Source organism: Salmo trutta, chromosome 6 (assembly GCF_901001165.1).
Source record: "Salmo trutta chromosome 6, fSalTru1.1, whole genome shotgun sequence".
Classification (NCBI taxonomy): domain Eukaryota; kingdom Metazoa; phylum Chordata; class Actinopteri; order Salmoniformes; family Salmonidae; genus Salmo; species Salmo trutta.
This window is the reverse complement of record NC_042962.1, coordinates 41,572,255-41,595,291: the sequence shown is the minus strand read 5'-3', so window position 1 is coordinate 41,595,291 and position 23,037 is coordinate 41,572,255. Positions and strand designations below refer to the sequence as shown.

The 23,037-nt window shown below is 46.0% G+C and overlaps 1 protein-coding gene across 2 annotated transcripts in view; it reads right to left on the bottom strand.

Annotated features, from left to right (window-relative positions):
- Positions 1-1,776: 1,776 nt before the first annotated feature.
- LOC115195929 (neuropilin-2) overlaps positions 1,777-23,037 on the bottom strand; it is a 63,360-nt gene continuing 42,099 nt past the window's right edge. The window contains exons 11-17 of one of the 2 annotated variants that reach the window (XM_029756284.1): positions 17,408-17,488; positions 17,094-17,255; positions 12,185-12,450; positions 11,144-11,240; positions 9,748-9,780; positions 4,368-4,427; positions 1,777-4,173 (exon numbers count right to left, since the gene is read on the bottom strand). In XM_029756284.1, coding sequence (XP_029612144.1) covers positions 3,857-4,173; positions 4,368-4,427; positions 9,748-9,780; positions 11,144-11,240; positions 12,185-12,450; positions 17,094-17,255; positions 17,408-17,488 — 1,016 coding nt within the window. In that variant the 3' untranslated portion in view covers positions 1,777-3,856. Of the gene's footprint in view, positions 4,174-4,367; positions 4,428-5,834; positions 7,805-9,747; positions 9,781-11,143; positions 11,241-12,184; positions 12,451-17,093; positions 17,256-17,407; positions 17,489-23,037 lie in introns of those variants that run through there. The other variant, XM_029756285.1, reaches the window with a different exon arrangement.

Genomic DNA, 23,037 nt, shown 5'->3' with positions numbered 1-23,037 from the left:
GATACTGGGTCAGTCTCTTGGTGCTTCTCTGGGGTCCGCTCCTGTTCATCACTGATGGGGAGAATGGACTGTCACTCCATCTCGATCAGATCCAACTCGCCCAGACTGTCAATAGGTCTATCTCTCATCTGTCGATTCAGTCACAGAGAAGATCCACTCAAACCAACTAACCTACATTCAACAAATACAACCAACAAAATATACAGCAACACCCGATCACACCACACAACACTCTCCTCTCTACATATAATCAAGATACAAATAAATGATTGGACCTACAAAGTCCCGCAGCATAGTCGCAAAACTTTTAGTGGAGCAACCACTGTAGCCCTCACACAGACACTGTGATTACAGAATGAGTAATGAGCTGTGCGTCCACTACTGGCGCTGCCGCTCTTAATCTGGCCCTATCAGTTTACAGATGCTTTGAAGGCTGGTCTGGCCGGGTGCAACGTTAGAAGCGAGACGTCTCTCTGATGTCAGGAAAGGAAAAAGCTCATGTGGAGTATTCCATTTCCAACTCAAAGACAAAAGGGAAAAAACATCATTTGGCAAAACATTATTTTTCTTTTTTATAATTTGAGTCTTAAGAACAGAGACCCCCCCCCCCCCCCCCCCTGCACAGAACAACGACAATCAGGCTTCTTTGGTAATTTCTTGTTGACGGTTCGGTCATGGTTTGTGTCTGGTGTGCTCGTTTCTGCTGGGATCAATCACACTTGCTCGCTAGCGAACAGATGGTGGTGTGCTCCTCTGTTGGTTCGGGTGTTGCGTTTAGGGACCATAATTGGGCTGTTATGTTGCCCCGCAGAGCGTGCTAACAGCCGCACACCCACTTTGACTGGGTAACAACATGTGTCGAGGCTCTGAATCACTGGTTGTGGAGCAGTGGGTATTACACCGTCAGTAAAGAGCCCACTCAAAGCTGAGCCACGGTTCCCAGGAAGTAGCTAACAGTGAATGTTGTCAATCCATTGCGAGGGATATGATAAGATATGAGACAATTACCTTTTTGGTCTGTTGTGAGACAAATTTCTCCCTTCAAGGGATAGTTTAGCGAATTAACGTAATTTCATTAAAACTTCCCTTTAAATTCAATACACAGTCTAGTCTATTCATATTATGACTGTATCCATTTCCTCCCTCTTACCAATGCCAGCCAGAGAAATCCTTGAAATCACGGATATGTTACAGGCCATACCTTCTGGTTGTGTTGTTTAGGTATGAGGGCTGACATGGCCAAACAAAACCATGTGTAGGAGATGGGGAGCCATGTAAATGGAGGAAGCAGAATAATCATATGTGTGTGTGTGCTTTGTGTGTTATTGTGTGTGTGTGTGTGTGTGTGTGTGTGTGAGAGAGAGAGAGAGACGCTGGGCACTTCAAAGCTTTGATGTTGGAGCTCCTGAACAAGGGCGACTAGAGGTCTGGGCTAATGGGAGGCCATGGAGAGATGAGAGGAAAACTATGGCTGGCTGACACTGTGTGTATGCATGTCTGTTTTCATGTTTGTGTTTGAAAGCCTGTGTGTGTGTGACCTATACAGAGAGTTTATGAATACAAACGGTGTACAGTGTGTGAATAGAAATGTGCCTGTGAGGGTGTTTGTTAGAGTGTACAAGTGTGTACATGGCTATGGACGATACAATGTACTGTGTGTGCGTGCGGGTGTGTATAAGCCGAGGTTACCTCAGTGTCCTCATACTAACAAACCCATCTGAAACTCACACAAAGCAAGACAAATTACCACATCCAGTGATGACCACCAACATTCTCTGTATGGTATAAATCCTTTATTAAATAATCATAATAACAATATTAATAACAATCATAAAAAGAACATTTCTGTACAAAGCCCCCAAGCAACAATTAGGTCTGACCAGTGTCAGGGTCGTCCTTGTGAGGTTTAGCCCCTCTCTTGCCCAGAGGGGTGAGTTTGACTCATTCTTGCCCAGGGAGGTGTGTTTTAGCCCCTCCTGCCCAGACAGATTGGGCTACTGTTCTGTATCTGTAATCTGATATGGGCTACAAAGGCAAGCTGGATCACAGAAGCTCCAAGGCACTTGGAAGAGAGTCAGTGGGGTCCAGTGATGGGAGCCTCTGGGATAGGAGAGGGAATGTGGGTTGGTGGGGGTGGAGGGGAGAAGGGGAGAAGGGGATAGACTCTACCTCACGGCCCAGCGACCCCCCCCAACAACCTGGGCCTCTCGGTCAGCACAAGCCTGGGTCCACTTCAGCGCATCCAGACGCACACAGCCCTATACATGCCCATCATTGCATCACAATGACCAGGATACTCTTTCTTCGGTGTGTGTGTGTGTGCTAGCATGTGCACGCTGTGTATGCATGTGTGTAAGTGAGAAGTCTGAGGTACAGTGGAAAGATTTACTGTTCTCTTTCCCACTCCTCGTTCACAAGGCTCGAGAGTCCAGAGGGAGCAGATGTGTGTGTAAAATCTCCTGATTTACCTCTCCCCATAAACCTGTTTCCTGTCACGCCAGCCTCACCGTGACAACGCAAAATGGAGTCAAAGTGTGAAAAAAGAGCAACAAACATCAAACGAGGAGAGCACAAGTGAAGAACCATGACACCAAGACCGCATTGGTCCACTCTGAGGAAATGGTGTCCTTCCATTGGTGTTTCCTCTACCAATCACTGACTTAAAGCTCAGATGTGTGTCCACTGTCAAGTAATGATCTAGAATATATATATATCTTTTCTTTTTTTTGTATCCCACTTTGCGTTTTATCGTCGATTCGTTCCTGATCCAACACACAGAGTACATTGTCCCCAGAGAGGTTGATTTAGGACTTTGTGCTCCATTGATTCATATTTTTGTTTTCTTCTTCTCTCTTCATCAGTTCTCATTTGTAGACGGCTATTCAGTCTCTGCCTGGATTTCCCAGCAATCCATAGGTTGCACTGACCAAAACCATCTTCACCTTAACCTTTTACTTCACCTAGCCACAGTTTACTGTAAACACGACCGTCTTTTCGATACAAACCCACCGGCAACAACAGCCTGAAACTAAATCTAACAATAAACTCCCTCGCTTTCTATCTTCAAACAGAACACATTTAGAAGAGAACATGATTAGAACCTCCCCTTCTCCCCCCATTCTTTATCAGCATTCACAGGCTGGCAACGGGCCAAAACCAGAAAGAAAACAGAGAAGAATTGAACAAATAACAAAAAGACACACCAAAGACGGTGATTAGTCTAAAAATACCCCGGACCTGTCAGAAAATGGGGTGGAGAACTGAGGCTGATGTGTTACAGAGACGCAAGAGTCTAACTCAACAAAAACACTTCATAAAGAATTCACTTCACTAGGTTCTAGGCCACTGGGTCCACGTGATAGAGAAATACTATCTAAGCACTGCATGAACACCTGCCTAAGGCGTTTTCTGTGTCAAGGAGTTTAGCATAACATCTTTCCAGTTTAAAAACTAGACCTAGAAAACTATGATGTATTTATATGGAATTCTCAATTTTGGGGGGAGGGGGGGATAGTAGGTATTGATATGTGTTGATATTTGAACTCCCCTGGCAATGGAACAGTCCGCTACAGGGACCACTTTGGGAAATACCCAGTCCTTCCCTCATTGGTTTTGGTTCAGAAAACCCCACCCTGGACTGCACCACTTTGATTGAAGCAGGGTGGAGGGGTCTCAAGATCAGTCTAAAAAGTGTATTTTCCCCAAAATGTCCTTCCATCTGGCAGGTGTAGTCCTTCAGCTCAGAAAGGAAATTCACGTTCCAAGCAAAGGAGAGAAAACAAAGGAGAAGATAATCTCCTCAAAATGGCCGCCTCTCTCCTTTCCTCTACCCCTCTCCTCTCTCTCCTCTTTCTCCTCATGCCTCGGTGCAGCAGCGCTGCTGGTTGAGCTTCACCTTGTGCTTGAGGCCGTCATACAGCTCAAAGTTGTAGTTCTCCAGCGTGGTAGAACTACGCGATGACAGGCCACTGTAGGAGCACGTGCAGTAGAGCAGCATGCCGGCGCACACAGCGCCCAGCAGCACACCCAGGGAGCTCATAACGATGATGGTGACCAGGATGGGGTCCAGCGTGTACAGCCACGAGTTGTCCTTGTCTGCTGAGGAGGAGACGCGCGTCTCCAGTGGCTCGGAGGACGGGGCAGCCGTACTCAACTCCTCGGGGAACGCCCAGCCTGGACGACAGGACAAAAAGAGAGGGAGAGGGAGGAGAGAAAGAAGAGATAGGGGAGGGAGGGAGGGAGAAAGGAGTAGAGAAGGAGAGAAAAAGAGAGATGCTTATTAGAAACTAGGTGTTTTTTCACATTTGGAAAAACTTAATTGCAGTAATGGACACATGAAATACATTGTAGTTGATGGAAGCACTTACCTCCATCTATCTGGTCCCTGCCATTAAAAAGTCTGCTGTCTCCAAACTCTGGTCTCTTATCTATGAGAGAAGAAGATACAACAGAACAATTGCACAAAGTATGTACAACGCCAAGCATCCATCCATACAGTACATTTTGGTTTCATGCAATAATGTAAGCTGTCTATGTCAAATCTTCCTTCACTGTAATTACTAATTACAGTAATGAATTACTATAATATGTGTTGGGGCTGCTAAAGTCCAATGGCATACAGACACATACCACAACGTAGAAAAATATCACTTTATTATCACAGATCATACTATATTCACATTCATTTAACTATTTCAAACACACTTTCGACATAGCTCACAAAGAGGTGCAAAGCCCAAGTAAAGTATCAGCAAACAATTTTACCATCATCATCATCATCATCCAAATAGATTATGCATTGAGCGCTAAACAGACAGAGATAATCAAACACAGTTCCCTCCTGGCTTCCACCCACTGCATTGTGATGTGGTGTGATCATCCTGAGATACCAATGAGCATCAGCACTGAGAGTGGTCCTTAAGAGTGCATAAGCCTAGCCCTCCGCTCAACGCCCCAAAATCCACCCCGACGCCGTTTTTGAAAACGGCACTTTAACTTCAGGTTGATTTTCATCTTGAGAGGTGTGTGCGCAACACTTGGCATGTGGACAGAGGTTGGGAGTAAGTGCTTGGCAGGAACACCTTAACTGGAGCCCTCAACGAGAATCATTAATATTGTCTCCAGGGGCAACTGCTGTTGGCTGCTGGTGTGTGTGTGTGTGTGTGTGGGGGGGTGCAGTGTGTGTCGGGGGAGGGGTGCATGTGTGAGAGAGATTGCATGTGGGCGTGTGTGTCTGCGTGAGAGATTGTGTCTGTGTTGTGCAGGAGATGGGAAAAGAGAAAAGTGCTTACTACAGCCTAAATAAATGTTATCGCTCCATTACCTAATTAGAGATATTAAGAGCTTGGAGCGGACCTACGGTGAGGTGGACAGAGTGGGGTGCCCAACCCCCAGTTGATTTAAAAGCACATAGTGAGTGGATGCCAAAAAACTCCTCTTCACTCTGAGAAAAGTAAAAAGCCTGATTGCCACACACATTCACCCAACTCAATGGGAAGACTATGGTCCTTATAGCCTTCTTCAAAACCCCCCAGATAACATGGTGGCTTCCATAGAAACGCTCTATTTCATTCCGTGGAGGCATCACTCTAACCCAAACACGGTTGTCCTACTTAAAGGGACAGTTCATTCCAAACTCTATGTTTGTCAGATGCTTTCAGACCTGGGAATTGGTCTTATGTTGAGATAAGTTCACAATCCCAGGCCACCGGTTGGAAATGGAAGCACCATCATTTGCTGATTTTATTTGGTGTTTATCTTTTCCACTCAGTCGGGGTTGAGGCATATAGCTGGATCTACACAACTATGGGACGTGGACTCATCTCATAGACTACTTTTGAGATCGGAAAACACCTTTGACATATTTGGTGGTTAAATGGGTTAAAAATGGGCAGGTATTGAACTAAACTACCCCTGGATGTACAATAATGGTGAGATAGATAACTGTTTATCATTAAAGGGATAGTTCACCCAAACTACACAATTAATTAAAAAAATCTTCCCCTGAAAGCAGTCTATAGAAACCATGCTTAGGCTTTGTTTACATGGCCACTGTTTTGTAATTTGGGTGAACCTCCCCTTTAAGGGCCATCTGATTCTCAGAGCTCTACATAATCCCTAACAAACCAACCAACTTAAATATGTGCTAACTATTATCATAATTGGGCCTGGTCCCATTTTAAACATATTTCCAATTCTCTTGGCCACCAGTTGTTATACCATTAAATTCTTTGCCATTTTGTTTATACCCTCAGTGTTCTAATGAGGGATGCATCCCACCAGCATCCACCTTAAGTTATAGGGAAGCATCGTTTTGTAGTTTGTCTCTGGTTTCCATGATGTTTTGGTGCATTCTCAACTAAGAGCACAACCAACAGATTTGTTGTTGTTGCCTTACAGCTGTTTGAGAGTATTGCATAGAGTTGGATGTGGGGCTTACCAGCCACATGTTTTCACATGGGTGACGCCATTGAGGACCTTCCAAGATAGAACACAAACAATGTGGGAATGAGCATTAATCACTGATGATGATGATGATGATGATGATGATATTATAAAGACAGGGACTCTGCTCACAGACTGACTGAGGGGTCATATTCAATCAAAAGCTTGATGCAGGGTTTCCGGTGTGGGACTACTAAAATATTATTCTTGAGCTGCGTGAATGAGATTGATTCCTCAGGTCAATAAGAGTGACACAAAAATGCTCAACTTCATATTCAAACATGCTTTAAGTCTTACACTGGAATACCCAATAACCCGGCCCACTCATAATAAACAAAACACACATAATCGTTACAGTGTATATATTTAACATCTCCTTCAGTAATAGTAACACTAACATCTTAGCGCTTCAGGACAGGCTGCTATCTTGATAATGAAGCCGCTCCTGTGGCACATCCATTGTCTCTGACTCTAACATTCCCCCTCCTCTCGCTCTTCTCTCTTCTCAGAGTGTTCCAGTGGAGCTGTCAGTAAGACAGTATCTCTCGCTTGTCTGTTTGTGGTCTGACAGCGCTGGAGGTTTTACATGGCTGAACTACTACACCCACACCGGGCCGGGAGGTTAGCCCACACTGAGTGTGTCCGTGCTGGTGTGATTTCAGGAAGCCCCGGGGAGTAGGAACCAGAACTAGAACCAATAGTCCTGTAAAGGCTGGGTTTGAAACGGGCCACTCACATAGATCGCTTCATCTCTCTCTGAATCACATCACCGCAGCTTGAGGTGTGAAATGTCAACGACCGACTCCCCCATAAACACAGTGAGCAAAACTACATCCATAGTCTGTAGACAGATTCAAACGATAGAAATAGTGTTCGAAGAGTTAGTCTGTGAACAACAACATCCGCTGCTGATGAAAGCAGGACCCAACAGAAAATGTCACTGTCAATACCACTCCGATCCTTGTCCCCCGTTGCATCATCCATGATCCATGCCATCAAAAGGGGAGGTGTTTAGCTGTAAGCCCCACCGCTTCCTTTCAGCAGAGGGCATATGTTTGGTGGCCGTGGTTGTCTAGCCTCACGGTGAGCACGGGCTCCGTCCCTGGAGCGGCCGTTACCGGGTTACTGGCTGAGCACTGGGAGTACTGAAAGTACTGGGATTGGCTGTGGTAGGCCACAGAGAGCTGGCTCTTCTTCGCTGCCAGCCTTCGTCGATGGCAACAGAGCGCCCGTACCAAGATGGCCACTGCGAGGAGTATCAGGGCACCCCCGGCGGCCACGAGGTAGTACCAGAGGGTGGGTATGAGTGGCAGCGCCAACGTGTCTACTGTGGGGTCACTCCCGCCAGGAACACCTCCCCCTGGTGGAGAGATAAGGAATATGTTGGCTCAGGGGGGGGGAGTAGAGAGAAGGCAAGCTAAGCACATCCAATGGACTGCTTTGTTTTTGTGGGGGTTTTTTCTCCCCTGTGGCTTTCCATCACATGAACAGCAGGCGTACGAGCACATGGGCATGCACAAGCATGCCAGCTCAAACGGGGAAAAAAAGTTATTCATCACAGATAATGGCTAAAACAAATCAAATGCATCAGGGTTTTTTTTTTTTTGTTGATCTGAGGATTGAAGCTTGGGTTGCAGTCGATGGTGAGAGAGGTGATTTTCACACTAAGAGCAGTGAAGTATAGCTACAGATTTTAAATGAGTCTGTGGGATTGAATTGATCCAATGCTCCAATGAATAAAGGTCTCATGTAATAACTTGGGTGTGAAACAAAGGGTGTGATAATTAGCTTGTAACAGAACGGACGCACGCAGGCACACGCACACACAGAGAGACCCACTGGACAGAGACATCCGAACCATATGAATTGATACCTAATTAACTTGACAACAAACATCAATTCGGTTTGAAAGAAATGAAACCACAGAGGTTTCAAGCCCTGTGGTTGATTTATGATTGAAACCTGGGTTGGATCAAGACACAAACTGTGTAAGTTGTTGACTTTTTGTACATTCAATTGAAAAGTCACTGATGCAATGTTACGTGACTGCGCTGATGAAGTCAAATCTATTTTCCCCCCAATGAGGAGCCACTACTTCCTGTTGGTACAGGAAATTCCAGTGCTCCACTGACCAATCATTAAGACCCCATGGAGCCTTCATAGGAATGTTCTGGATTGTTGTCTCTTTAATTTGGAGACAGTGATGGAATTTGTTTGGCAGGTTCAAATGGAGTTATTTGGAAGACACATTGCTGTTCTGTTCTAGTCTTTGTTTTTGTTGCTCTCTTGGTCAGTTCTTTCCTCTTCAAGCCAAGAAGTATCTCAGTGGAGACCCTCCTCTACTAACACAGCTCCTCTACTTCAATCCTATGAACCCCTCTCACATTCTTTGCGCAATCGCCCTAACAACGTCTTCCTATTCATACAGGTCTGTGAAATCATACGCCGACAACAGTTTCCAAGCAAGAAAATGGACCAAAACCAGCAGTTTAAGGGCCCGAGAGAGAGGGAGAGAGAGAGAAAAATCGCTGAGAGACTCCATGTACGGTGTAGAGTTGAAGCCACCCGGAGTATTCGACCATGTCACATAATTACAGAGGGAAATGGTGCGTGTGCCTGCCACTGCACTGTGCACACGCTCATTAGACAGAGCTGAGAGGATGAGAGAGACACCGGCGTCGCAGCTGAGTCACTCTATTTGATTACGTTTCACTAGGAAGTGTGTATGTGTGAGTTTTTGTGTGTGTGCTTTTGTGTGTCTGTGTGGGTGTGCGTGCGTGCATGTGTGTGTGTGTGTATGAGTCTGTGTGTGTATGTTTGCGTGCGTCACGGTGGAGGAAGAAATTGCACACATCACACACACAAATTCCCAAGCTCTTATCTTATTGGAATCAGCAGCCAAAAACGCTATATCAAGCAATAACATCAATCCCCTATAGCTCTCCCAATATTTCTATTGAGGCAGACAGTTATTTTAAAACCATGGATGTCAAAGCAATAGTATGAAGTTCTCTGCAATAAACTGGATTCTGCTGGATTCAGTGGGCTCTGATGTCGTTTGATGATGTCTGGATGCTGATGATGATGATTTTGGGAATCGTTTGTCACCAAGGCAGCATTAATCAAGTGGCGAACACAGCTCTTGCACACCCATTTCTTTTGATTGGACTGGGCTTGTCACATGGGTGCCATCAAGCAAAGCTCCCATTAGCCAAAGCTGTACAGTGCAGTGCAGCGAGCAGGAAGCGGAAACATTTGCACAGGAAGTGACATCATTACACGGCTAAAGGGGCGCAAACTCACCTGTCATGTCGGGAGGGAAGGAAGCAAAGGGTTCTGAAAGAGAGAAACAAGACTTTATAACCTGAACAATAGCTTGGAAAGTAAGCCAAAAACATTTAAACAAATTTAATTTGTATTCAATTTCTGTTGGCACTGATATCAGCCTATTGACAACTTTCTCAGTACTGCAACTCAAAATAAATAGAATGAAAGAGCCTGTAGGTATGTATGTTCTTGGGGTAGAATGCAATGTCAAAGAGTGTGTTATTGTGAGTTGGGAGACTTGGAGGGGGACTGTGTGAAGTTTGAGTCATTCAAAGTTGTGGAGTCCAGTTGAGCTGGGGAAGGTTGCTGTCTGGCTGGCTGACTGCACACACAACGTTCAGTCTGATTGACTTGGAATGGCAACAAAAAGAATTGGGGCCTGTGAGAGGGGTGACTTGGGAAGTGGAGCCTTTTTGGCTGTAACACCAATGTGCTGTGAACAAACTCGACTGCGCTGGTTGATAAGAGCACTCCCAGCATGCCTTGGGAATGAGGAAGAAGGAGAAAATGGGTAGAGAGGGGGAGAGGCACTTCCACACCGGTTGACAGAGGGAGGACGGGTTTTCATCTTTCGTCTCACAACCACACTACCGTACACACGCACTAACCCCCCCACCCCACCCACACACACAGCCCAACTCTATGAAGTCAAACTCGATGATGGCAGGTTTTTGGCTCAGAACCCACGGTCTGTCTGTGATCTGTTTAAGACCCACTCCTAAACCCCCCTGCTCTGGCTAGATTAAAAAGCCCAGCACACACACACACTCACACTCACACACACACCTGTGCCGGATCTATTGCTTTGACGGCTCTGGAAAGCTCTGTTTACAGATACGAGAGGAGAAGCAGAAATCTAACGAAACATAGATTAGCATCGCGGGGGCCCACGGGGCGTTTCTGGCCTACTTTCTATTCTTCCTTTCTTTTTCTGGCAGAGGAATAACACTCCACTCTTTCGTTCATTCTCTCTCCTTTCATCTCTTCGCCCCAGCTTTCAGAAGTACCAGTCAGTCTATCCCCGAGATTCTGATGAGGGAACTTGGGGTGTGTGTGTGTGTGTGTGTGTGTGTGTGTGTGTGTGTGTGTGTGTGTGTGTGTGTGTGTGTGTGTGTGTGTGTGGGGTGTTTAAAGCACAACTGGAGTGACAGGTCGGGGACCCCAAGGGAGGAGAGGAGGAGGAGGAGGAGACGGAGGTAGAGAAGGAATGAGAGAGAGAGAGAGATAGAGGGGGGAACAGAAGTTGAGTGGTGTGGTGGTGGGATGACGGAGGAAAATAACTGGGTGCTGGAGGGTCAGGTGTGTGTATACACATGTATGTATATGTGGCAGTGAGTGTGTGTACACATGTTTGTATAATCTGCAGACTTACGTGTGCACTCCTCCAAAGGTGTACCAGAACTCATGTGGATGTTGTCGATCATGATATGGCCCTTGGTTCCGTGGTCAAAGAAGCCTTCCATAACCACCTGAGAGGAGGAGGAAGAGTAGGGGAAGGAGGAGGAGGAAGAGTAAGGGAAGGAGGAGGAGGAAGAGTAAGGGAAGGAGGAAGAATAGGGGAAGGAGGAGGAGGAAGAGTAAGGGAAGGAGGAGGAGGAAGAATAGGGGAAGGAGAAGGAGGAAGAGTAAGGGAAGGAGGAGGAGGAAGAATAGGGGAAGGAGGAGGAGGAAGAGTAAGGGAAGGAGGAGGAGGAAGAGTAAGGGAAGGAGGAAGAATAGGGGAAGGAGGAGGAGGAAGAATAGGGGAAGGAGGAGGAGGAAGAGTAAGGGAAGGAAGAAGAATAGGGGAAGGAGGAGGAGGAAGAATAGGGGAAGGAGGAGGAGGAAGAGTAAGGGAAGGAGGAAGAATAGGGGAATGAGGAGGAGGAAGAGTAAGGGAAGGAGGAAGAATAGGGGAAGGAGGAGGAGGAAGAGTAAGGGAAGGAGGAAGAATAGGGGAAGGAGGAGGAGGAAGAGTAAGGGAAGGAGGAGGAAGAAGATTAGGGGAAGGAGGAGGAGGAAGAGTAAGGGAAGGAGGAGGAGGAAGATTAGGGGAAGGAGGAGGAAGAAGCAAATTACCTACATGTAGATGCAGGGATACATCATGAATATGGACTACTGCAACACATAACCACTAGTAATATACTTCTACTTGTTTCTCCAGCTCACTCTTCATTAGCTAACTCTTCTCCAGCTAACTCTTCTCCAGCTAACTCTTCTCCAGCTAACTCTTCTCCAGCTAACTCTTCTCCAGCTAACTCTTCTCCAGCTAACTCTTCTCCAGCTAACTCTTCTCCAGCTAACTCTTCTCCAGCTAACTCTTCTCCAGCTAACTCTTCTCCAGCTAACTCTTCTCCAGCTAACTCTTCTCCAGCTAACGCCAACAGACAATTTTTATGGAAGGGGAGAGGGGAGCATGCTGACGCCCGAATACCTGGAACTCTTTGGGGGATCGGGGCAGGATGGTGCGACCCTCCTTCCAAACGGGGCCCTGGTCGCCGCGGAGTGCCCAGAGAAGGGTCTCCTTGTGATGGGCATCGCGGAGAAGGATGCGCAGGGTGCCCTGGGCCTCTCCCCACAGCTGGTAGGAGAAAAGCAGGCAGAGAGGCCCCGTGTCGGGTCCCACCATGGGGCTTAGGATCCTGGCTCGCTGCCGCTCCGTCTTGGGGTTGGCTTCGATGTACAGGTAGCTATTCAGGTCTGTGTGGGGCAGGGAGACAATGCAGTGGTGGGTTTAGAGACTTGAGATGTTGCAGTGAGGGGAACACAGTACGTATACACATGTATGGGAAATACATACACATAGGCACACGTGCACACACACGAGGGAGTGTACACACACACACACACACACACACACGTGCGCATCTGCACACACAAGAATAAAACCACACAATACCACAACTACAAGGTCAGACTTACAATAGCACAGGGATATGATACATACCAAAACACGCCTAACAGAAGAATAGGGTCAGTGAGAGAGTCAAGCACTAAGGGAAGGTGATGCATTCACAGCCAACCCAAGGGAGCCATTCCCATTGGTATTCAGGTAGACCCATTACATAATAGCATTGGGTTCAACACAGACAGTTGTTCATAGAAGAGGATGTTTAGTTAGTAAATTGGATGTGGACTTTGGAATCCTTTGTGGGATTGAACCTGACAGGGTGTGGGTGTGTGTAGAGTTAAGTGGGCTACGGACCAGTATCAACACATTGCCGACAAGATCACCTGTGCTTTATCGCAGTGTGTGTTAGAGCAGTTAGGTGAGGGAACTACAGATAAAAATCATTGTGTGTGTGTGTGTGTGTGTGTGTGTGTGTGTGTGTGTGTGTGTGTGTGTGTGTGTGTGTGTGTGTGTGTGTGTGTGTGTGTGTGTGTGTGCGTGTGTGTGCGTGTGTGTGTGTGTGCGTGTGTGTGCGCAAATATTGTCCAAGAGGCACTATGTACAATGAAGTTATGGATATTAGCATCACCATATTCCAGCTGAATGTTCATGTATAAACCGTTATATATTACAAACTGACATGGAATTATGTAATATATATAAATAGTTTATGTTATGTCCCCTGTACTCAGGCAACAGGTGTAAATTGAAAACAATGTCTATCTTCAAAATATGATTAAAATGATCATTTTGACCCCATGGACTTTCAGTCCTTGCATCTATAGCTCCGTCAACAAATTGTTTGGTGATTTCATTTCTCCAGCTTCATCCCTCAGCTTCATAGAAAACATTTATTTTATCTATTTCATAGAAAACACATTTTTATTAAGGAATGGCCTTCATTGCTTTTTAGTTGAAGCTGGACCATAGAAATAGAATTTGAAGAACTTAAGAACAGTGCACAATGTCATAGTCCTCGATTGTGATGCATCTGTGATGTCATCAGAACACCTGTGAAGCAACGTTCTAGAGGTAAACCAAATCATTTAGGCACTTGAAAGCATTGCCTATCACATTGCTATCTGCTCTGAACAATTAAAAAATATATAATTACTCCCAAGTCCTTTCAATAATGGACTATCTCCAATATCTGAGCCAGTTTGGGCCCCTCCATCCCTTCCCTTTGGACCAGTTCATCTGGTTAGTGTTGAGGATGGACCTTCTCGCCTCATGGCTGATCACACAGATGACTGGAGGACCTCCCGTGCCTGGAGTGGCTACCTACCAGAACCTGAACCAGGTTTGTTTGGCCTAGATTATAGTGAGTAGTCTGAAATGGCAACTTATCCCCTATATAGCTGGTGAAATACTTTTGACCAGAGCCCTGGGCCTAGGGCGGGTTACTCTAAAAAACGTTGTGACAAATGTTGATGTAAAAAGGGCTTTATAAGTACGATGGGATTTATTGATTGATTCGTTGCAGGGACAACGGCAAAGTGGATTTTTGAATACCCAACCTGCATGCCCGTTCCAGCCCAACTCAGCCCCTGCCACCTTCCAGCTAAACTCCAGCTATGGACAAGACCAGGACACTTTTATGGACTGGAAAGAGGGGCCCCAGATCAACAACAACAATCAAGTGCATTGTCATCAGGATGTGGAGCCAATGGATGTCGATGTTGCTGTGGAGGTGAAAGACAACAGCCAATCAGTAGCCACTTGGCAGGCAACAGTCTGGCCCAGCCAATCAGCGGCTAAAGGCCAGGCAACAGTCTGGCCCAGCCAATCAGCAGCCACTACCAAGACAACAGTCTGGCCCAGCCAATCAGCAGCCACTACCAAGACAACAGTCTGGCCCAGCCAATCAGCAGCCACTACCAAGACAACAGTCTGGCCCAGCCATTCAGCAGCCACTACATTTTGGTCATCTAGCCAGCAGAATGCCGCTATATTTTGGCCATCGAGCCAGACAACCACTAAACAATTATCCACTAGCCAGACAGCAGTCTCCAACAGCCAATCAGCAGCCTTCACTAAGAGACGTGGTGGCGACATGAGGATCAGCAGCACTCTCCAGGTGTTTGACCCCAAGAGGAGGAGGATGTAAATGTGAGAGACTCTTAAGGGTCATTTTTCCCAAAAATGGAGGGTCAGTGTCACAGCCAAAAGACTCAGTCCATCACAGAGACTTTGATGTGTGGATCACAGCATAAGAAGCTGTAGAACCACAAGCTTGACTATTTTTTCATAGAAAAATAAATGTTTGATTGATTGCAAACAAAATTCAGCATGGCTCTTTTGTGTCCAAGTTATGGTGGTTACTGTGGCTACATGTACGTCGTAAAAGAATGTGCTGTCGTGGAGGGAACTAAATAATTTATTTGATTATATTAAAGGTTTAGACCCTCTGTATAAGGACAGCAATCAGTATCCATGATGTAAATGCAGATAACTCACTTGTAATGAATTTAACACTTTATCAAGGAAATGTACACTCTACAATTTGTACCTAACTTAAATCTGGGGGACGACTGAAGTTTGTATTGTATGTGAGAGGGAGAGAAAGCTTGAGTACATTCAAGTGTGTATTATACTGTGCAGTATGTGCATGTGTGTGTAGCCACCCTAATAGTCTGTCACGATGACAGCCCCCCTCTGCTCTCTAGTGTGTGTGTCACATCAGTGTGTGTGTGTTTGTAAGGAGCCCTCCCATGCAGAACCATACAGCACTGTCTATCGCTGTCTGTGTGTGAGTGTGTGCGTGCGCATGCAATTGTGTGTGTGTGTGTGTGTGTGACTGTGTGTATATGTGTGTATGAGTGTGTGCGCGAGTGCGTGCATGCGTCCGTACGTCTGCGCGTGTGTATGTGTGGGTCTTCACCACACAGAAAACATCCCCACTTTATCAAACGGATCTTAATGCGTTCGCAGAGGCCCCCCCTCTCCCTACACCTCGGGTGAACCCGGCGTCTCTGAAAGCTCCCCCCATTGTTCCGCAGCTTGTTCAGCAGACAGCTCATAATCGAGAGGGGCGCATTCACGTGATATGATGCAACAGCATTATTAATCCATTTTCTCAGCAGTCTCCTGCAGCGAGCGAAGACAAAAATGAACTCAATCTACAAACACAGGCCTCATTATCGACGCCGCGGGCACCACGCGTTGATATGCTATGGGGCTAGTTCTCCAGCTGTTATGTTTTTACATTTTAGAGAGAGAGAGATCAAGAGGTTACTGGGTCTGGGTTTTCTGGGTCACGAGAGAGACAAAGGAAGGGAGGGAGGGAGAGAGGGGGAGGGAGAGAGAGAAAGAGGGGGGGAGTGTGGGACAGTGAGAGAGAGAAAGGGAGAATGAGAGAGATAGAAAGGGAGAATGAGAGAGATAGAAAGGGAGAACGAGTGATAGAGAAAGAGAGAACCTCTCTCTTAGGCTAACCACTAACAGAGCGATCCGATTGGATGATTTGGCTACAATCCTCGACCTACATACCCAGGGATCCCCCGATCTAAAGCCCAGGTGACATCAGAGATTCCGAACCCCTTTGAGCGTGAGCAGGTCCTGAAACTCCCCCTTTAATTCTTCACAGCTGCAGCTTGTTAAATATTTCATGGGCCCCATTCGAAATATAGCAAAACCAATGAATTTTAAAACAAGGTCAGGATAACAATCCCTTTAACCCCCATTTGGCGGAGTCCCAAATGGCCCCCTATTCCCTATTATAGTGCACTACTTTTGACCAGGACCCATAGGACCGGCTTCATAGGGACCTGGTCAAGAGTAGTGCCCTATATAGGGAATAGGATGCCATTTATAGCACGGTCAGTGTAAGAAAACCTAAAAGAAAAACTCGCAAACTGCTCATATCTTTAATTAATATGCCAAAAGCTTCACTCTTTTTTGATCTGCGGGGCATGTATAAAGGGAACTTAATAATTGCTCTAAGTACATGGGAGGCTACTTAGGGAGCCAGAGATTTGCCTGCAAGGTAATCGAGGGGCAGGAATGCGCGGCTGGGAATATGGTTTTCCTGGTTTTTCCTCTGGAATCTCTTGCCTCTGTAGTTAATAAGTGCTACTGGTTCTTTTTCCTGCCCAGAACGCTCCCGGAACAACCCGCTAGCATCACAGAGTTGTAGCGCAGTCACATAGAGCAGAGTGGATGAGTTACACGTCATAAGTGCGTGCGTGTGTGTGTGTGTGTGTGTGTGTGTAGGTCTGTGTGGTTGTGTGTGTTTATAAGTCACAAAATCAGCCTCGGCTGGGGCTCAAACAGAGTTTTTGTACATCCACATGTTTACAAACACCAAACAAGTTCTTTACTGTACATCAAGCTAAATGAGCCCAAGTGGCTATCTAACCTCTTTCTTGCCTTCTGAACATGGTCGTTGTGAACCACCATTGCCAACCCTGACTTATGGGGGGAAGCTAGCTGTGCTATGCTCAGGGAGACTCACCGGTGGGGGGCAGAGCGAGGTCCAGGCTGGGGCCCTGGGCTGGGGCTTTGGAGCTGCTGTGGAGGGACCAATGGAGCGGGGCGCTGAGGTCGTGAGTCCAGCCACACAGACCCTGCTCAAAGTCACACACACCACCGATTGACGGAGGGGAGGAGCTAGCTCCTGGAGAGAAAGGGTGGGAGAGGGACGGAGAAAGACACACAGAGAGAGAGAGAGAGAGAGAGAGACATCAATCATCAAACATTCTATAATATTATACAAACATAAAGTATCTATATGCAACATTTCCACACAGCATGCTTACAGACACTCACCTCTGCCCGCCCGCTGGGCAGTGCTACTCTCCATTGGACCAGACAAAGTCGGCGTGGCTGTGTCAGCCAGCGTGCTGGTTTCTATGGAGGCACAACACATAAGTGTTGTCAGTTACATCCAAGACGCTCAAAATTAAACACACTCAATGAAGCATACTCAATGAAACAACACTGCACTGTGAATGTGACCACAGCTTTCTGCCTAATCAACAGTTTGCCCATGAATACATTTTCTCAATCTCTGCTTCTCACAGACTAGTGCTTACTCCACACACCTAGATAAGAGTCTGAGGTCATCTCCCACGCTCCTCCCTCCCTCCCTCCCAGACGAAGTGACAGGCTGAGCCAGGCGGTGAAAGCCCAGTCATGTTGTCTCTCTTAGCCCAGATATCTCCCTCCCTCCATGGGTCTGTTAGCCCAGACATCTCCCTCCCTCCATGGGTCTGTTAGCCCAGACATCTCCCTCCCTCCATGGGTCTGTTAGCCCAGACATCTCCCTCCCTCCATGGGTCTGTTAGCCCAGACATCTCCCTCCCTCCATGGGTCTGTTAGCCCAGACATCTCCCTCCCTCCATGGGTCTGTTAGCCCAGACATCTCCCTCCCTCCATGGGTCTGTTAGCCCAGACATCTCCCTCCCTCCATGGGTCTGTTAGCCCAGACATCTCCCTCCCTCCCTCCATGGGTCTCGACCGTTTCCACTGTCTCCACCTCCATCCACAGCCCAGTCAGACCAGTGGCTAGGGCCCAGTCAGGACAGGCCAGACACAACTGGCTCCATGGGTGATGAATGGGCCTAGCTAGTTCACCTTCGAATGGATGATCACACACACACACACACAAATAGATGCATGCGAGTGCGCGCACACACACACACACACACACACACACACACACACACACACCTTCCAGCGGCACATGGTCTACAGACTGCAATAGGAATGTTATTGCGATAAGTGGCCATGCTATTGGGACCAGATGGGACAACCCTGGTTCCGTTATGCAATGACAGAGGGGAAAGGTTTGTGTCATCTCTGCTTTCTAACCACAATCTAACCAAGGTCCTAATCATATTATCATGCATCATGGAAATGTGTGTAAACTCTATTCCAGACTCTGTTCCAGAAGTCTGGGAACCTCTGCCTTAGAGTATAATGTACGTTCAACTTGTGCTTTCTGATCATTTCTATGTAAAAATCTGTATCCAAGATGGCAAAACCTTTTTTTTCTTCCCCCCAAGCATTCATACTTTCCCCAAGATGTCATTTAGGAGAGTGCAATGACTAGAGAGACACACCAAACTCGAACATCTGGAAAGCAACACTGCTAGTGCAGAATCTGGATGCATCTGCAGTCCAAAAACATAGCTGCTAGCTAATAGCTACGTCAGTGTGACGATGCTTCCTGGGCATGGCTAGCGCTATTAGCGTTTAGCGGCGTTTGAGAAACACAGACGTCAACAAACACGGAGGGAAGTTGATGACGTTGTCCATATTAGGACAGGTTGAAACGAGTCCTGCTGGGACTGAGGCTGTCCTAATACGGACACCATAGTTGACTGATCTTTTGACATTTTACCGTGACACAACCGCGTGTGAGGAAAAAAATGAAACGGAGGAAATGAATGAAACGAACGCAGCCGGACGTCTGACGCTGTGGAAAAAAACAGCTAAAATAGCGCAACATGAAAGAATAGCGCCCAGCTGTTGAGGTCTCTGACTGCGTGACATTAGCCTACCGTTAATGTCACACCCTTTACTGAGGCAATTAGTTGGCCGATCAGATTTTAATCACCAAGGAGCTATGGGAACCCCACCGGAAATACGTTAACCCTCTACTCCTCCCTAATCTTTTTCACATCCGAGGACCGTGTATCCTGTTATTTTATCTCTCTTAGTGCAAGCCTTTCCTCCAAGCCATTGCATCTCTGTGCTTTCAAAGGTCAGGCCTTGTCACAGTGGAAACGGCTTGACCTTTGTGGGGTGTGACAGGGGTGTGTGTGTTTCTCTGTGTCTGTATGTGCGTGTATGACAGAGGTGTCAGGGGTAACAGGAGAGAGACGAGGAGCTATGACCTGCCTGCCTCTCCCCGAGGGCTCGCCACTCCTTGACACGTGTGAGGAAACAGCTACAGAGCTGCACCGAGAGGCCGGCCCTTATACAGTACCACAGTCCTTTCTCCTTGTGCAGAAGGCCTCCTCGTGCAGGAGGGCCTCCTCATGCAGCAGAAGAAGGAGAAGGACTAATCGTGCAGGGAGAGGATCCCCTCATGCAGGAGAAGTCCTCCTTATTCAGGTAGAGTCCCCTCATGCATCAGAAGGCCTCCTCATGCATGGAGAGGGAGCCTCATGCAGGAACAACCCCTTCAAATCAAATGTGATTTGTCACATGCGCCGAATACAACAGGTGTTGACCTTACAGTGAAATGCTTACTTACAAGCCCTTAACCAACAATGCTTTAAGTAGTTCTTAAGGAAAAAAAGTGTTAAGTAAACATTTTTTTTTAAGTAACAAATAATTAAACAGCATTAGTAAAATAACAATAGAGAGGCCATATATAGGGGGTACTGCGCAGTCGAGGAGGATGAGGAAGCCACTTTTTTTTTAGGATCTACTCAGCCCTCTGACTATGTTATGTCATTTACTGTGATCTAAAACGAAAAACCCGATCCTAAATCAGCAGTCCTACACTGAGACGCTTGATACAAACGGCACCAGGGGAACTGTCATGTTACAGAGAATACAGTGAACAGCGCTCCACCCCCTTCCCCTTTCTCACTGTTCTCAATCCCCCCCAGCCCCCTACTCTGCTCCTTCTCTTCTGGAAAACAGCCATAGCTCTCTCCGAACAATCTGACTCAACAAAATTTGAGCAAGAAAAAAAAAGTCAATTATGTAAAGAGCCTCTGTAAAACACACACACCCGCCCGCACACACATTAAACCAGCGCAATTGTCAAACGCACGTTCCTTTGCAATTTCGACCTGTTAAAGCCGGCGCCCTTCTATTTACAAACCCTAGCGCCAGGATTGGTCATTTACCTGGTTTATATGAGCTTGCTTGTGCAGAGGTAGGAGGGGTGTCAATATTTTAGCTGTGTCCTTAAAAACGTGCGCCAAAGTGCCAATTTCAGGCGGCGTTCGTGGGGATATTTAAGGCCAACCAAAAGCTGGTTTTAGCAATAACACGGTTGTTTATGGCATGGATTTTGACAGCATAAATGCAGCCTATCCAGCCATGACGCACAGTACCCATATGCGCATGGAAAACAAGATATATGTACTTTTTGTGCCCGTAAACCTCGTATTTAGAAACACACACAAAAACGTTTTTTTCCCATTTCATTTTATTAAAAACCAAGCATATAGCCTGAGGTTTTTTTTGTCCTGCCCAATGCATTTTTTGTCCTGCTCAATCCATTCGCTCACTTTTAAATAAATCTTAATCACCAAAGCTTTATTAAAACATCAAGTTTGGGAGCAGCAAAACAGTGCAGACATCCCCTTTTTAATCTATGTACTATTGTACCTTATTTTAGCCAGATCCTGTTATTATTTTGGATGTGCGTAAAAAACCCTCCATGCAGGCTACATACCCATCATGGAAAGATAGATTATATAATCCGAAGACAATCATATTTAGAAACACTTAAATTAGGTTCCTGTAACAATTGCTTGTTTTCTGTTTAGTTTGATTAAAAAACAAGCCCTTCTAGGCCAACTTTACCCTACTATAACGAAAGCTGGTCCTACAGCAATGTGTCTGGTGTCTTTCTTATCCTGGCCATGCATTAGCCAAGTAGCCTATCCATAAAAGGTTTCTAAATGTTTTTTTTATTTTTGTTATTTAACCTTTATTTAACTAGGCAAGTCAGTTAAGAACAAAATGTTATTTACAATGTCGGCCTACATCGCTGTTTCGTTATAGTAGGGTAGCCTATAAGGGCTTGTTTTTTAATCAAACAAAACAGAAAACAAGCAATTGTTACAGGAACCTGTTTCTAAATACGATTGTCACCAGATTATCTGATCTATCTTTCCATGATGGGCAGATAGCCTGCGTGGATGGTTAACTGTCTTGTTCAGGGGCAGAAGGACAGATTTTTACCTTGTCAGCTCGGGGATTTGATCCAGCAACCTTTCGGTTAATGGCCCAACGCTTTAACCGCTAGGCTACCAGCCGCCCCTGAAATGTTTCACTCTTAGTCATCTTGCTTTTGCATTATTCCCAATTCACATAGGCCTACCTGCAGTGCATAGACAACTCTGTTCGGCTTATATACATCCCCATTCCAAAGAGCACATCTTGTCCAGTTAGCAAAGATGCACACCTCCAAACATATTCAAATGATTCAGTCCTATAACGCCATATCAACGGTAGGCCCAGGCGACATATCGCTTATTGAGAACGTGCCTCACACATACAAGACAATTCACAGGAGCCTAATATTACTATTTTTTTGAAGTGCGATGCGTAAAGGCCTTTATTCATTGACGCCAATTACAACAATTATGACCGTCAACACTCCAAACATATTGAGCAAACACCAGCTGTTTTTTGTTTTTTTAACTGTTGCTATTACTCATTACTGTAGCCTATGCTATTCAATCCACAAACGGACTAGGAAATTAATATTCCGTGCCACCTGCCTAATTGTAGTTGATGACAAGGCAACCGGAGGCAACAGCATGCAGTATTAAGCCATGAAATGTGTTGACAGGCCAATTTATTTATTCATCAAAACCCAGAATGTTATTCATATTTTTCATAAATTCATAATTAATCAACATTATTTTTTTTTAAAACTGCCCCAAAATATGTCCAACTTTTTTTTCTTCTTGTGATGTATATAAAGTGTAAATAAATCGAATACATTTCAACTTTATATCTGACATGGTGTCTTCTTTTACAGGGGGCTTTTTTTAAAGCCCATAACCATGTGTGTGAGGTGTATACTTTTGTTTCAAAGAAACACTCGGTGTGACCCTGATTTAGCCCACTGCAGTAAAAGGTTCAAATAGAGCCCAATATGTCCTTGAAGACTGTAAAACAAAGCCTAAGAGAAACCTCCTAAGTTGATCTTGAAAGAAGACAGAAAGAGATATCCAGGCAGAGTTTTGTGTCCGAAGCGTGTGCGTGTGCATAAGTGTGTATGTGTGTGAGGTGTGTGTAAGAAATGAGACCAAAGAGCCTGGAATGGACAGCAGAGAACAGGGGGGGGGGGCGATGAGAAACAGCAGAGTAGAGTGGAGGAAATAAGAAGAAGAAAAAACATTTACAGACCCACGCACTATGCCTAAGGGTTGGAACAGAGAGGAGAGGAGAGAACAGAGCCATGTGTGGGATTTAACAGCGAGAGAGAGAGAGAAAGAGAGAGAGAGAAAGAGAGAGAGAGAGATAGAGAGAGAAAGAGAGAAAGAGAGAAAGAGAAAGAGAGAAAGAGAGAGAGAGAGAGAAGAAAAAAAGAGAAAGAGAGAGAAAGAGCGAAGAGAGAGAGAGAAAGAGAGAAAGAGAGAGAAAGAGCGAAAGAGAGAGAGAGAGAAAGAGAGAGAGAAAGAGAGAGAGAGAAAAAAGGAGGGGTGACAAAAGATTTACAATCCTCCCTCCTGTGTTACGAGGCACAGCACTCCAAC